The sequence below is a fragment of the Tachypleus tridentatus genome, chromosome 8 (genome assembly GCF_004210375.1).
Source record: "Tachypleus tridentatus isolate NWPU-2018 chromosome 8, ASM421037v1, whole genome shotgun sequence".
In the NCBI taxonomy this organism is placed as follows: domain Eukaryota; kingdom Metazoa; phylum Arthropoda; class Merostomata; order Xiphosura; family Limulidae; genus Tachypleus; species Tachypleus tridentatus.
This window is the reverse complement of record NC_134832.1, coordinates 127,917,486-127,931,299: the sequence shown is the minus strand read 5'-3', so window position 1 is coordinate 127,931,299 and position 13,814 is coordinate 127,917,486. Positions and strand designations below refer to the sequence as shown.

Genomic DNA, 13,814 nt, shown 5'->3' with positions numbered 1-13,814 from the left:
CATTATCTGATTGTTCCTTCCTTCCTGAAACCTTGGTACTCATGAAGGTAACTCCATCTTTTTGCTTATTTCCCTTCCCTCTATTTTTCTACCCCCATTCAGTCCAGATAGACTTTTATGTCTTGTGTATTCCTTTCATTGTTATATTGCCCACACTACTTTATTCAGTGGTTTTTATTTCCTATCTCTTTGTTTCTTAGCAACCCTCTTAATCCAGAGATCTCTTCCCTTCTACTCTCACCAAGTGAGTTTGTCATTTGATCCAGTGACTTATTACTTTTAGTCCTCTTTCCATCATGCTTTATTCCATGTTACCTCAAATAAGATCTGACACCTAAACTTTTCCCTCACTTTTTGCCTTTTTTATGTATGTTTGGAAGAAATCCTGCAATCAGGCACATGAACCAACTCTTAACATGGTCATTTCCCATTAGTTACATCACATTATGGATTTGGCTCCCTTGGATTTGCATCTTCCAATTGTGGCTGTATTTTAAATTTTAGTGTGGCTCTGACACTAGGTAAGTCTTTACTAATATTTTCTCCTTTTTCAAGGATTAATGCTTCATATCATCATTACATGGATCCTGCTCTGTAGCAAGAGCCTGGAGGTTTTGGATGTAATTAACTTACCAAGTATTGTCTGCAACATCCTAACCACTCTACATTTTAGGATGTATGCTATTTTGTCCAAGCTACTATACTTTTCTCTCAGTTATGATCACTTTCATAACACATTCTTTCCCAATTGGATGTGCTCATCTCATTTTTCACCCTGTTTTCTTACACATTACACTTTGAGCAAAGAGTATAGTTGGACCAGAAAAGGTGCTGTTCAGATTTGACTTTCTCTCTCATATACAAAGGGATCCTTCAAACACTTTTGGGGGTATTTCTGTTCTTCCCTTATATTGGTTCTTCTTACTTATCAATGTGGGATTCTAGCTGATCTTGTGAGAGAAGGGAAGTACAGTATTGGAAGCTCTAATTTTCCTATACTGAAAATGTATTTCCAATAGGTATTACCTTCCACTCACTTTTCCTACCCACTTGGTTGTGATGTTCTCATCATCTGCCGAACTTCAAAGTGATAGCTCGGTAGAGACATACTTGTATAGTGAGAGTCACATGCATTATGTGAGTGTACTATGTTCTTATCAGTGTAATTGTCATGCATGATGATTTACATAAAACGTGTTGAAAAAATTTCATTCCAATATGACGGTGGGTGCAAAGACTTGTGAGGTAATAAATATTTTGCATATAGAGGGCAGCACCAAATGCTTTGTACTTAATGATAAACAACAACAACATCCTTCAACTCCTACAAAACTACATTCAGAATGTCACATTTCTAGACTTTGGGGTTTGACATCCCTCTTGCTCTTCTTCCTTTGAGCTTTTGTTATGACTGCAGATACCATATCATTTTTCTTTCTGTTTAGTTACTTTAAATTTCTACTTCCTGGTATGTTTCCAATCACCAAGTGGTATACTGGTGCCTTCATACACGTGGCTCCAAGATCTCCTATGTAGTATGAAGTATTTACCTTTATTTTTAGTATGAGAAACCTTTTCACTGTCCAGTTAATTAACACAGATAGACAGACCTTCATGGTCACCACATAATAGACTGATTCTCACTACTACTCCCAGTGTCTTGTAGAACCTTCACTTTGTTGTCCCCATTAAAAGCTTGTCATATTAGAATGGTATAATTTGGTGGCATCTACTCATATTTGTAACATGCTCCAATCACTATTGGCACTGTGAATCCACTGGCAAACTTCAATTGACCATTAGTCATGCACTGATAAATCATAGAAATGGCATTTTCTTCTTGTGATGGATATGATGAGTTGTCTGAATTTTGTTTCTTTTGACATCAGCATCCATGGTGACACTCATTCATTTCTTGTTTATTGCCAACATCATCTTTGAAAATAGCTCCAGCTGATTTATGTTGAGGTTTCTGCTATTACTTGTTGGTGATGGATTGCACTCCTTTGTGTGCTATTCTATATTCTATAACAAATGTAGCATCTTTTCTCCTTTCTGTCTATTAACTTCTTGCCACCTTTGGTAGACTCCTGTTCCTATTTAACCATCACTGGTTTCAAATTTAACTGGATGCTCTTAGACTTGCCAGTTATTCCCCTCAATGGATTTCCATATACTGTTCTGCCAGCTTGATCATCTCCTCAACATCTTTTGTCACTCTCTCTCCTTCAGGAGTAGTGACTTATTAGTTGAACACAAGCTCATGAACTGTTAACATATCAGTATATCTACCAGCTCCTCAACACCATTTTTGGAAAAAATCTTATCACTTACAAAAAACCCTATTTAGTAAACTCATGCCTAGCCAGGACTAGGCACAAACTGTAATAAACAATACAAGGTAAATATCAATTTGATTATTTTTTATAAAAATTAAAGGAATTAAGAAAAATAACCAGAAGAGTGGAAAACCTAAGTCATCAGAGAATAACACATTTCAAAATTAAATCCCTAATTAGTATTAAGAACAATATCAAGCAATAATTCTAATTATGTCTTGTGAGCTAATTCACTTTCAGGAATATTTTTATTCAGTTAGTTAGACCATGAAGTTACATTTCATGACTAGCTATTGCTATAAATATACATAGTTTTTCACACCATTAATTTCTGTATATCACTGCTATGGAAGCTTATGTAAGTATTATAATATATACATACTCAAAGTCCATGTATTCTAGATAGAAGGTGAGTTAGGACTTTAATATAACTAAACACTTATTGTTGAACTAGACAATAGAATGAATAATAAATGAATGGTAAACAAACCCATAATAAAATAAAAGTAGAATTTGCCAACTCCCAAAGTTAAGCAAGAGTAGTTGTGTTGAATAGTTAAAAAAAACAAAAAAAAACAAACCAGCATTTAAAGTGGCATCTTAAGAAGTTTTCATTAAACATGTAGTAATTTTCTGATGAGTATTTTATAGACCTGTCATTCATATAATAAAACTCTCGATAAATGTCTGTACTTTTCAGGATATGTTTTCTTGGAGACACAACCAAACCTGCAGAAATTGTGGATACAGTGTTCTGAAGACAGAAGTGCTCTATGTGTTACTGTTAAGAGCATTCTACCTAAATTAGGAATGTTTGTAAGGGAATATTTGATCAGCACTCAGCAACACCTTGCTTTGAAAGGTCTGCAACTCTTGATTTTTTTTTTTAATCAGTCACTTTCATCTCTCAATAATTGAAAAATTAAAAAACTTAGTAACTGTAACTGTTTGAAAGACCAATAGCTACTTACATTCACAATTATTTATTAAGTATCAATTTTTCAACTCTGGTAGACCTGGCACATGACCATTATACTACATAACATTCAAGGAAAACAGTTTACTTTTTTGTCCATCTGGGCTGTCCTATTCCCTCAATTAAACCAAATCCTTCCAGAAAAAAAGAAAGAAAAAAAAAACAGCACTTATCATTCAGATATTTATCAAGTTTTCCCTTAAACACAGTTAAATTACTGCATCCACGACATCTGTTTTTTTTTTATTTACAAAATCTATTTTTATTAATATTTCTTACCAACTGAGAAATATAGGGGAAAGTGCTCTTTATAAGAACAATTTGAGAAACAGTTAAAAATTATTCAGAACATTTCATTGTTTAAAATATTTTAAGAACATATGTGCAATGGTTTGATTTCATAAGTTAATTGGTTTAACTTTTAGTTGCTGAACACTGGTTGATGGCAATCTTGGAAGTGAACAAGCTTGATCATCAGGCTGTGATTACTGTGTTTCAGCTTAAGGTATATTATGACTACCAACAAATGCCATTAAAAACCATAATAACCAGTCTTGCTGAAGAAAGTAAGTTTTTTTCTAAAACCAAGTATAAATTTTGGTTAACAAATACAGGTTTATTTCTAAAATGATTTCTATAAAAATCAGTGTTTTGTATACATAAGTTTTTTTACTGTTTATGTCAGTGTAGAATAAAGATAACATTTTTAATGTAAAATAAAGAATAACATATTTTAATGTAAAATTAAGATAACATACTTTAATGTAAAATAAAGGTAACGTATTTCAATTTAAAATAAAGATAACACATTTCAGTGTAGGATAAAGATGACATTTTAATTGAGGATAAAGATGACATATTTGGGAATAAAATTTTTGAGATTTATCGTGAAACTTTTGTTTCTTTAAAAGGACAGAAATGTTGTGATAAGTAAATGTCATTTTATTTTAATATAAAACTTCAGAAACTATGCCAAAAGTAAACAACTGCATCATTTTTATGCTCAGCACATATGTGCTTTGGTTATCTGTGCATATATATATAGATAGATATACACACTCACACATATTTCACTAGTCACTCAGATTGAACTCCTGAGAAGTAGAGATGAGAACACTGTAAAGAAAACACTTACAGATATGGAGACACTCTGCTGCAGTTTAGACAGCCTTCTTGTTGTGAGTCACTTACTTATAGATGAAAATGTGAAATTCAAGAAATTAGCTGGTAGGTATTTAAGTTTCAGTTCTGGTTTGATTTTAATTACATACAGTTGTTTAAGAATCTTTGTATCCTAAAAAACTTATTCACATACATTGAGATCATATTGAGGTTGTTTGTTCTTTGGAGTTTTATAAGGCTGACATTCTTTGGTGTTTGTGGTTCAACACTAAAGTATTCACATGTTCTTATTTATAAAACCTGTATAAAGACATGAATAGTGTTCTATTTCAAGTATCTTACATTTCAATATTGATTTTTTTTTCTTACACAGAATCTTACTTGACAAATGCATGTAAAACAGACAGCCTGAGGGAAAAAGTAAGTTATTTTCTATTTGTATCACAAAATTTAGTTATAATCATGCTGAAACAATTGAATCATAGATATTGTGAAAATGGCAAATTTTATCAAAAACACGAACTGTAGAAAAGATTTTTATTCACCTAAATGAGTGAAGGACAACAGGAAAACCACAACCAGTATACCTTGTACATTTTGCCAACTGTTATGTTGCATCTATGTCTAAAATTACCTGACAGAATTGGTTCCAGTACTAAGGTACTTGTGCTGTAGATGATGTTTGGAAAGACACAGGGTTGTATTCACATAGATCAAATATCAGACTGCAACCAATAAATGTTTAGGACTACTGTTGAAGATGTGGGCAACCAGATATTGCTTCTCAACATAATCTGTGCTAAATACAGTGCATTTATTTAACTCTATCTTGCCAGTTCAGTAGAATATGTATTGGGAATCTAGTTTTGTAGAACAGTTTTAAGGAAATGAGGAAAACTTGTCTTCTGTCCAACCAAACTTCTCAGTTGCAGATATTTTAATGTATTTTTCTGAAATGATATTACTCACAGTTGCTATTTCATTATTACATTTCACACCACCTTTCAATGAAACATAATATTTCTTATGCATATTTATCACATGGAAAATAAGCCTTGTTTCTTTCTGAATATCCTTTGAAGAATTCAAGTAATGTGAGAAACAAATGCTTTTGTTGCCATAAAAAGAAGTTGGATTAAGATTATAAAATTAAATTAGGAAATAGATTTAAAATTATAACTTTTTTATTTTTAGCTTCTTCCCAATTAACAACAGAAATGGGACAGGAATGTCATCAAACCTTGTCTACCTTTGACAGTGTAGTTAACAACTGTGATACTTTAGCTTGGGTATTTTACCCCAATTCTACATGTAATAACAATATACTTGACTTTGATTGGCTAGGAGATTTACAAAAAAATCTTTATTTTGATACTAATTACAGTAGAAAAAGGTTAACTGTATTTTTATATAATCACACAATAACCTAGTTCCTCTACTTTATAGAGAGCAGACAGGCTATTTCAGTTTCTGAATTTTGATTTTCTTAAACACTAGACATGTTTATTAACAAGGTAGATGGGGTTGACTAGATCCTTTTCATTTAGTGTAACACTACTGAATTAGGGATGACTAGTGCAGGCAGTTCTTGAGTAGTTTTTCCTGAAATTCAATATTACCTGGTGGAACAGTGGTAGATTTCCAAACTTACGAAGCTAAAAATCCAAGGTTTGATTTCTTATGGTAGACACAGTAATAACCCAATGTAGTTTTGTTCTAAAACAAACAAACAAAGGCTTTATATATTGTCGAAGTATGAATTATTTTATAATGAAGAAAAGACATGAATTTTGTGTGCAAAGTTTTCATACAGGTGAAAGTGCAACTTAATAGAAAAACATACTGAAACTTTCTTGATTTGTTTAAAGCACAGGTAAGAGTTTATTGTGAGTGAAAATAGGGTCAATTTTTCTGATGGCCAATGGTGTGAATAGATTTATTAGTAGCAGTAGGTTTCTTTCTTTTTTTTTCCTCAGTATACTTTGATTTTTTTAATAAATTCAGGTTTGTAAATGCATGTTTTACGAAGGTAAAACTTTCACTAAAAATATGAGTATACATACATCTTTTCATTTCATTGCATTCCTTGGTGGTTAATATTGATGAAGTTGTCAAAACACTTAAAGCATGATTTCTATTTAAACTGCTACAAGCTATTATTCTGAAATAAAAAAGATTAATTTTTGTGGAAATAACTAAATTAATAGCTTCTTGTAAAAATAAAGTATTATTACAGAAATAAAATAATAGCTTGTAAAATTAAAGAAATAACCTCTTACTGAAATCAAGTAATTTTGTCTTATAGAAATAAACTGAAAGCTTCTTATGTAGGTAAATTATTTGCTTATTATATAGGTAACTTCTTGAGGAGGATTCGTGTTCAGAGTGAGAGACCCTTCCAGGGAATGTTCTTTATTTTCAGTTTACCTTCTCTGGGTTATGAACATCTACCTGTATGTTTGCTATGGGTGGTGACCAATGATGTGGGGGAATGATCCTGATGGATGAGATATCCAAACACACCACTTTAGCCTTGAATTCCTGTAGTTAGGTGCCCTTGTAGTGACCCCCATGGTCAATCAGCTGATCCTGTTGGGCTAGGGTTGACCAAATATCAATGTTTGGTGTTGTGGACATTATGTCTGATGCTGGTGTTTGAGTATAGTGCTCACAAAACCCTGCTGTTGGTGCAGTGTCCTTGTTTAGCATTGTAGTGCCTCCCCTTATCGAACTCCATGGTGGGTGGGGCCAATGGGCACTGAATCTTTCTATTAGGGATACCCCAAATCCACACAAAAATAAAATAATAGAAAAACAGCTTGTAAGTAAATGATCATGCATGGATAACTCTGTTATCCACCACCACCATTGGATTCTCTACCTCATTTTTTTTATCTTTCTTTATTTTACAAATCCTTAGGACAAATGTCACCTTTTTTCTATTCAGAATAGATTAGTGGAAATTGATGGTTCTCCCAGATTAGTCAGAAAGCTATATTTTGGATACATCATGGTTCAAACATATACCTTGCAACTCCTCTTGAATTTGAAGGCCATTGAGGCTATACTAATTGAGCTTACTCCCAATGCTATGTTAAATTTCTCAAAAGGAGTTATTGTTGAGATGGATTTGAAAAGCCTTCCTAAGTTGAAGATCCTTGCTGGTTTCTCCAACCAGGAAGTTTCTGCAGTGCAACATATCTCCAGTCATAAGGAATGAATTATACTTCGTATCGACATTTTTATTTTGACATTTATATCGCCATGTCCACCTATCTAACTTTTTAACTGTTTCTGGCTGGAGAATGTTTTTCCTGATGCATGGCACGAGGCTGTTGTCCTCCCTTTCTCTAAGCCTGAAAAGGATCCCAAGATTTCTTCCATCTGTCATTCAATTGCTTTGGTTAGCTAACTAATGGTTAATGCTCATCTTGTTTAGTTCTTAGAATCAGACAACCTCCTCTCATTCACTCAGTGTGGATTCCATCCACAGCACTCCAACATGAACCACCTGATTCGACTTGAGACATTCATTGATCAGGGAAGCCAACCTCAAGAAGAAACTTCTTGTTTCCATTTTCTATGACCTTGAGAAGGCTTGCAACACTACGTGGAGGTACGGTATTTTGCAGGACCTCCACTCCTATAGGTTGCAAAAGCATTCACCTATTTTTATCCAGAACCTTTTATTAGCATGTGGGTTCAACACTTTTCCATTCTTTTCTGAAGGAACTTGGAGTCCTTCAGGGCTGTGTCTTGAGTGTCACACTTTTCAGCATCACTATTAATGCTGTCACTATACAATTTTTTCGTATTGTTACAAATGGACTCTGTGTTGACAACTTCTTCATCTCATATTGATCATCAAACATGAGGTTTATTGAGTGGGGAGCTTCAGTCTGCCCTCAATCACTTGTTGAAGTGGACCACAGGAAACGGTTTTACCTTTTTTTTCTCCAGAACCAGTTGCACGCACTTTTGTCACCAATGTGGTATACACCCTGATCCTGAACTTCATCTCGCTGATGTTGTTCCCCCCATGGTTCCTGAGGCATAGTTTTTGGGGCTTATTTTTTACCATAAGCTGGCTTTCATTCCCCACATCAAGTAGCAATGTGTCAAGTGCAAGAGCATTAAACAATCTCTGTGTCCCCTCTTCCACCTCTTGGGGAGTGGATTGATTTTCTACACTCAGGATATATCATGCTCTCAGTTGCTCCATACTGGACTGTGTATCTCTGGTCTTTGGTTCTGCCAGGACCTTGGCCTTAAAGATTCTTGACCCCATTCACCATCTGGATCTTTGGTTCTGCATTGAGACTTTCTTCACTTCTACAATTCAAAGTTTGTACACTGAGTCCCATGAACCTCTTCTTCACCTCTGCCATTTGCAATTTTCTTTGCAGTTTGCCATTAAACTTCAATCTTCAAGTCACAGTAGCCCACATTTTACTGTTATGCCTTCAACTCTGACCTTGAACAGTGTCACCATTGCCAAGAACACTTACTGTGTTTTTAAATATTTATGAGCCATCAGTCTTTTTAACTGTATTTAAATCATTTATCTAAATTTTCGACATTGTTTTGTTTTACCTCAATTTATTTTTACCTTTTTAACAATTTTACTTTCATGTTTTTTTTTTATTGATTGTTTGGCACAGATGGCCTAGTTGTTTTGTACCAATAGGCACCAACAACCAACCATTATATCGTTAAACTATTAGCTTTTTATAGAGATAAGGTAGTAGTTTATTATGTAGATAAAAGGCTTCTTATAGAAATATATTAATAGTTTATTATATGGGTTAAAAGCTTCTTACAGAACAATTTTAAATTTTTTTATAGAAATAAGATAATAGCATTTTTTTTCATTTTTTAGCTCCTCACAGTTTATTTAGGAGCTTTAGAATCAGAAATACCTCAAACAAGACAAAGCGCTTGTGCTGCATTGGCTGTTTTAAAAGTAAGTCTTAAATTTGTTCTTTTGCCTAAATTGCAATATAAAAATAAATTCACATCAGTAGCTTTTATATAAAAAATTGCAACTTCAAGCTTTAAACATTTGGTTTATAAACACATTTCCAGTATCCAAATTTTGCTTGAAACGTTAATAAAACTTCAATGTTAATTCTATGGTTAAAACCTGGTAAGTCAACATAAAAAAGACTTCTTTTTCTTATTTCTAACAAAATATTGCAATCTTATGAATGGTAAAAAGAAGGAGCAAAATGTATCTAGCATTTAATAGTACTTGTTATTTCAATTTAAAATCTGTAGACAATGGTACTCAGCATAAAACAAAGCTATTTTTCACTTCTTTCAGACCGGTATGGCCAGGTGGTTAAGGCACTCGTCTCATAATTTGAGGGTGGTGAGTTTGAATCCCCATCACACCAAACATGCTCACCTTTTCAACCATGTTAGCATTATAATGTGATGGTTAATCTCCCTATTCGTTGGTAAAAGAGTAGCCCAAGAGTTGGCAGTGGGTGGTGATGACTAGTTGCCTTCCCTTTAGTCTTACACTGTTAAATTACGGATGACTAACACAGATAGCCCTCGTGTAGTTGTGCAAAATTCAGAGCAAGCCAAACCACTTCTTTCAGCAAGAGGTGTATTTTGTAAAATAGTTATTTTAATATAATTTTTAACTGCAGTCTTTAATTTCACAGTTTCTTCTTCTAAAAACATTTCTCCACACATTCTAAAACTAAAAGCAACTCAAGCTATAATTTATTTTCTGGGTAGAATATTTTACGGCAACACAATTGGTACCAGTTATTTTACTTGTGTAATTACTTCTTTGCCATAAGTTACATAAAACCTAGTAGTGCTGCTTTGCATATCTTGATGTAATCTCAATGAATCAACATATCTTATATTTCCAAATTTTCAGGCTAGTGAATACATAAAAGAGCTGGTACATCTTTCCCAGACTGATCCAGACCAGCTTGTACAACAAGAAGCAAAATATACTCTCTTTTCATTTGGTATGTTAAAAAAAAAACTTTTGTCTGTACTTCACAATTCAGAATAATGAAAGAAATATTTCATTGTTTTCCTTATTCAGTTATTACTGCAGCAACACTCTATGTATGTACTAAACACTATAAAAGTACCAAATAAAATATACAAACATTAACATATACAGATTCTACAGTAAGTGGCACAGTGTTTGAATAAGGTTTATTCATAAAACTAACAAAATAAGCTTTTACAGAATTTGTTAGTGAAAAAGTACTTGTATTCTATATGCAAGTACAAAACTTTAACAGCCTTTACAAGTGTTGCTTATATTACATTTGCAATATATTCACTGCATCTATGTCAAACGTGTGTTTGACTTATATACATGTAAATGCTACATTATTTCATGTCAGCTACAAATAAATAATTATATTAAACAAAAAAAAAGTTCTCAAGTTCAAAGTTCAAATATCAAATATTAACAAGTTTTGATTATTTTATCTCTGAAACTTAAAACTTTAAATGTATTATTTAGCAGAATAAAAGCATTTGAGACTAAAATAATATTTAATAAGTGGTTTACTCACATTTTCAAAATTATAAAGATATGAGGCCAGAGTGGATGTCATAATATTTTAAATAAGTAGGGATGAATATTGAGTGTAAGGCTTTGAGTGTGTAGGAGTTTTAATGAGTGATTCATTGTCCTGAATGAATATAAATATTTGTTGAATTAACAAGCTAATGAGAAAGAAAATAATACAGTAGAATGTTATAACATAGAAACATACAGTGAGCTTTACAGTGCCTTAGATATTCAAGAATGTATACTGAAGGATAAAAATATTCTGTATGAGCAGAAATATTCAACAACGTTTTTAGTTCTCTAAGTTTGATAGGAACACATGGTAAGCAGTATAAAGTTAATTTTGATATGAAAGTATGGTGAACAGTATACTGTTTAATTTGGAAGGCATGTAAGGTGGGTGGTGTAATTGTAATAAATATATTTGCATTTAGTAATAAAGTATGGAAGGTGCAATAATACCAGTTTTGTAGAAGTGTATGATGAGTGATGTAATATCAATCCATGAGCAGAGATCATTCCTTTATAAAATGTCTAAAAAATATATATTCTGAGCTGCGTAACCTGATAAGAAAAAAATTACAAAATTTCATGATTCTGATATTAAACATTACTGAAAACAAAAGTTATTCAGGGAAACAAACAAACTGTAAGTGTCATATCATCAAGTGTATCTAAATGAGAACTTAATTACAATGGTATTGAGGTTAAAGAAACTTCAGTCTATATATAAAAATATGTTGTCAATAATTCAAAACGTTTTTGTTTATTAATGTTAAAATTAAGATTTATAAACTTGCAATTTTGTAGAGATTATGGTGGGTGGTGTAATATTTTGAAATTGATGGGAAAGTATGATGTGTGTTATAATGTTTTGAGTTAAGTAGTAATGTATTGTGAACAGTATAATGCTTTGAGTACAGCTGGGATGTATTCTGAATAAATAGTGCCACAAAAAGTAAATATAAATGGAAAGTTGTACAATATTTTAGGGTGTGTATAAATACATGATGAGTACAGAGACATAGCCACCATTAAAGATGAGAGTTTGAAAAAAACATTGTGGACCATTCCTTTTACACAAAGAATTTAAGTGATTTTTATGAAAGTCCAGATTGTTTGTTTTTTAAATCAGAAGATTAATGGACTTTTTATGATATGGGAGTGTTCTTCAGATCCTCACACATAGCCATGCCTTTTGAGTGTTTATATGCTAAAAGTTGGTTGAAATGATTGCTAGCGATATAATGACTTCTATCCTAGATCATTACAAAAACTGAATGATTTCTCTGATAAAACCTTTAGAAGAATGTATATAAAATATAAAATTTCCTTTATAACGTGCTCTGCCATCTTGAATTTTACTTCAAGTGGGTTTCCCTTCATCACAAATTATTTCAGCACAGTATAAGCTTTGTAAATGTATTTGTATTACATAATTTAAGATTTTGTTTATAACACAAATATAATCCTGAAAACATTCTACAACATTTAGGAGTAAAATAAATATATTTTTTTATATTATTATATATGTTATTAGTTGATATTGTAGTGCTGTGATTTTTATTGTTATTGTCGTTTTCTGATCTTGAAATCTTATCAAGGGATTATATTTACTTTAAGCAAAGAACATTTAGTAATGTTCATTTACTTCTTAAGTGTATTAGCTGTTTGAAATGTTCTGTTTATTGTATTGTATCTTATGTTTACGGATTTAATTAATATGTGTGTTTAAAACTGTTTATTGAACTTTTTTTGAAAAATTCCAAATGCTGGTAAAATATTTAATGATAGTATTGAAGAGTTGAAAATAAGTTCTTAATTTTTAAATTTTAACAATGAAATATGTAATTCTAATTTTCATTCTCTTTGTATAGGAATAGAAGGGAAAAAAGCATTTCAGGAGCAGAACATGGTTACTCATGGGTTTAAGAGCTTGCAAATGAAAGAAATGAAAAACTGAAAAGTCCAGAATGTGAGATATGTTACCTGTCTTTACATCTGTGGTTGGTGTATATAGTTGTTTAAAAGCTGTGATTCTCTGTTGTCATTAAAGTTGTTACATTCTGTGGTCAGAAACTTTGCATCTGAGTACAAGATGTTTTCAACCATGCATGGTTTAAGAAAATTGTAAGAAATAAAATATAAAAAAGAAAAATAGTGATAAGGTGTAAAAACTAATGTGATAATCACAGATTACCAAAAAAATATTGTAGTTAATAATTATGACATTTCATGCCTGGTGTTAATTCATTTGTACATTACAATAAAAATCAAACAAAATTTACTGAAACTTTGACTGTCATCATTCCAACAATCACTCTAGTATATATTTTATATTTATGATAAAATATGTATTTCTTCTTCCATTGTCTTTTCTTTCATAGTATATTTTTCTCTCTGTTTCTGAGAAACAAGTTTCCAAGTGATTTTTGTTTTCATTCTGTTGCATTTTTAAGTGAATGTTTTGCATGAAGCTAACATATGTACATAATTTGTTCAGTTTGTTGTAACTACATATGGGATATTCTTGGCAAGCTGTGATGGCTTGAAACTGAATGTATATTTGGTAATAAATTTATCCTTGATGGCTGAAATAAAAATAATTGTATGTTTCAGTTTGTGGTTTTGGTTGTAACAAATTTATAAACTCGAATAGCATGTATCAGTACCTTTTCATACCTTACCAGTCATGGAAACTTCAGAATAAAACAAATTTGAGAAAATGTTAAAATATATATGTAACTTTGTTTTAGTTGTTTCTGAACATTTATACAAAATATACATTATTTTCTATATTACTCTCTATATACACATAAATACT

At 31.9% G+C, this 13,814-nt stretch overlaps 1 protein-coding gene across 5 annotated transcripts in view; it reads left to right on the top strand.

Annotated features, from left to right (window-relative positions):
• The window catches only part of LOC143223458 (rho family-interacting cell polarization regulator 2-like), a 66,004-nt gene extending 52,396 nt beyond the window's left edge, over positions 1-13,608 (top strand). For 4 of the 5 annotated variants that reach the window (XM_076451465.1, XM_076451463.1, XM_076451464.1 and 1 more), the window contains 7 exons: positions 3,040-3,201; positions 3,741-3,881; positions 4,393-4,542; positions 4,811-4,857; positions 9,317-9,400; positions 10,334-10,427; positions 12,868-13,608. In XM_076451465.1, coding sequence (XP_076307580.1) covers positions 3,040-3,201; positions 3,741-3,881; positions 4,393-4,542; positions 4,811-4,857; positions 9,317-9,400; positions 10,334-10,427; positions 12,868-12,953 — 764 coding nt within the window. In that variant the 3' untranslated portion in view covers positions 12,954-13,608. The remainder of the gene's footprint in view (positions 1-3,039; positions 3,202-3,740; positions 3,882-4,392; positions 4,543-4,810; positions 4,858-9,316; positions 9,401-10,333; positions 10,428-12,867) is intronic. The other variant, XM_076451466.1, reaches the window with a different exon arrangement.
• Positions 13,609-13,814: the final 206 nt, after the last annotated feature.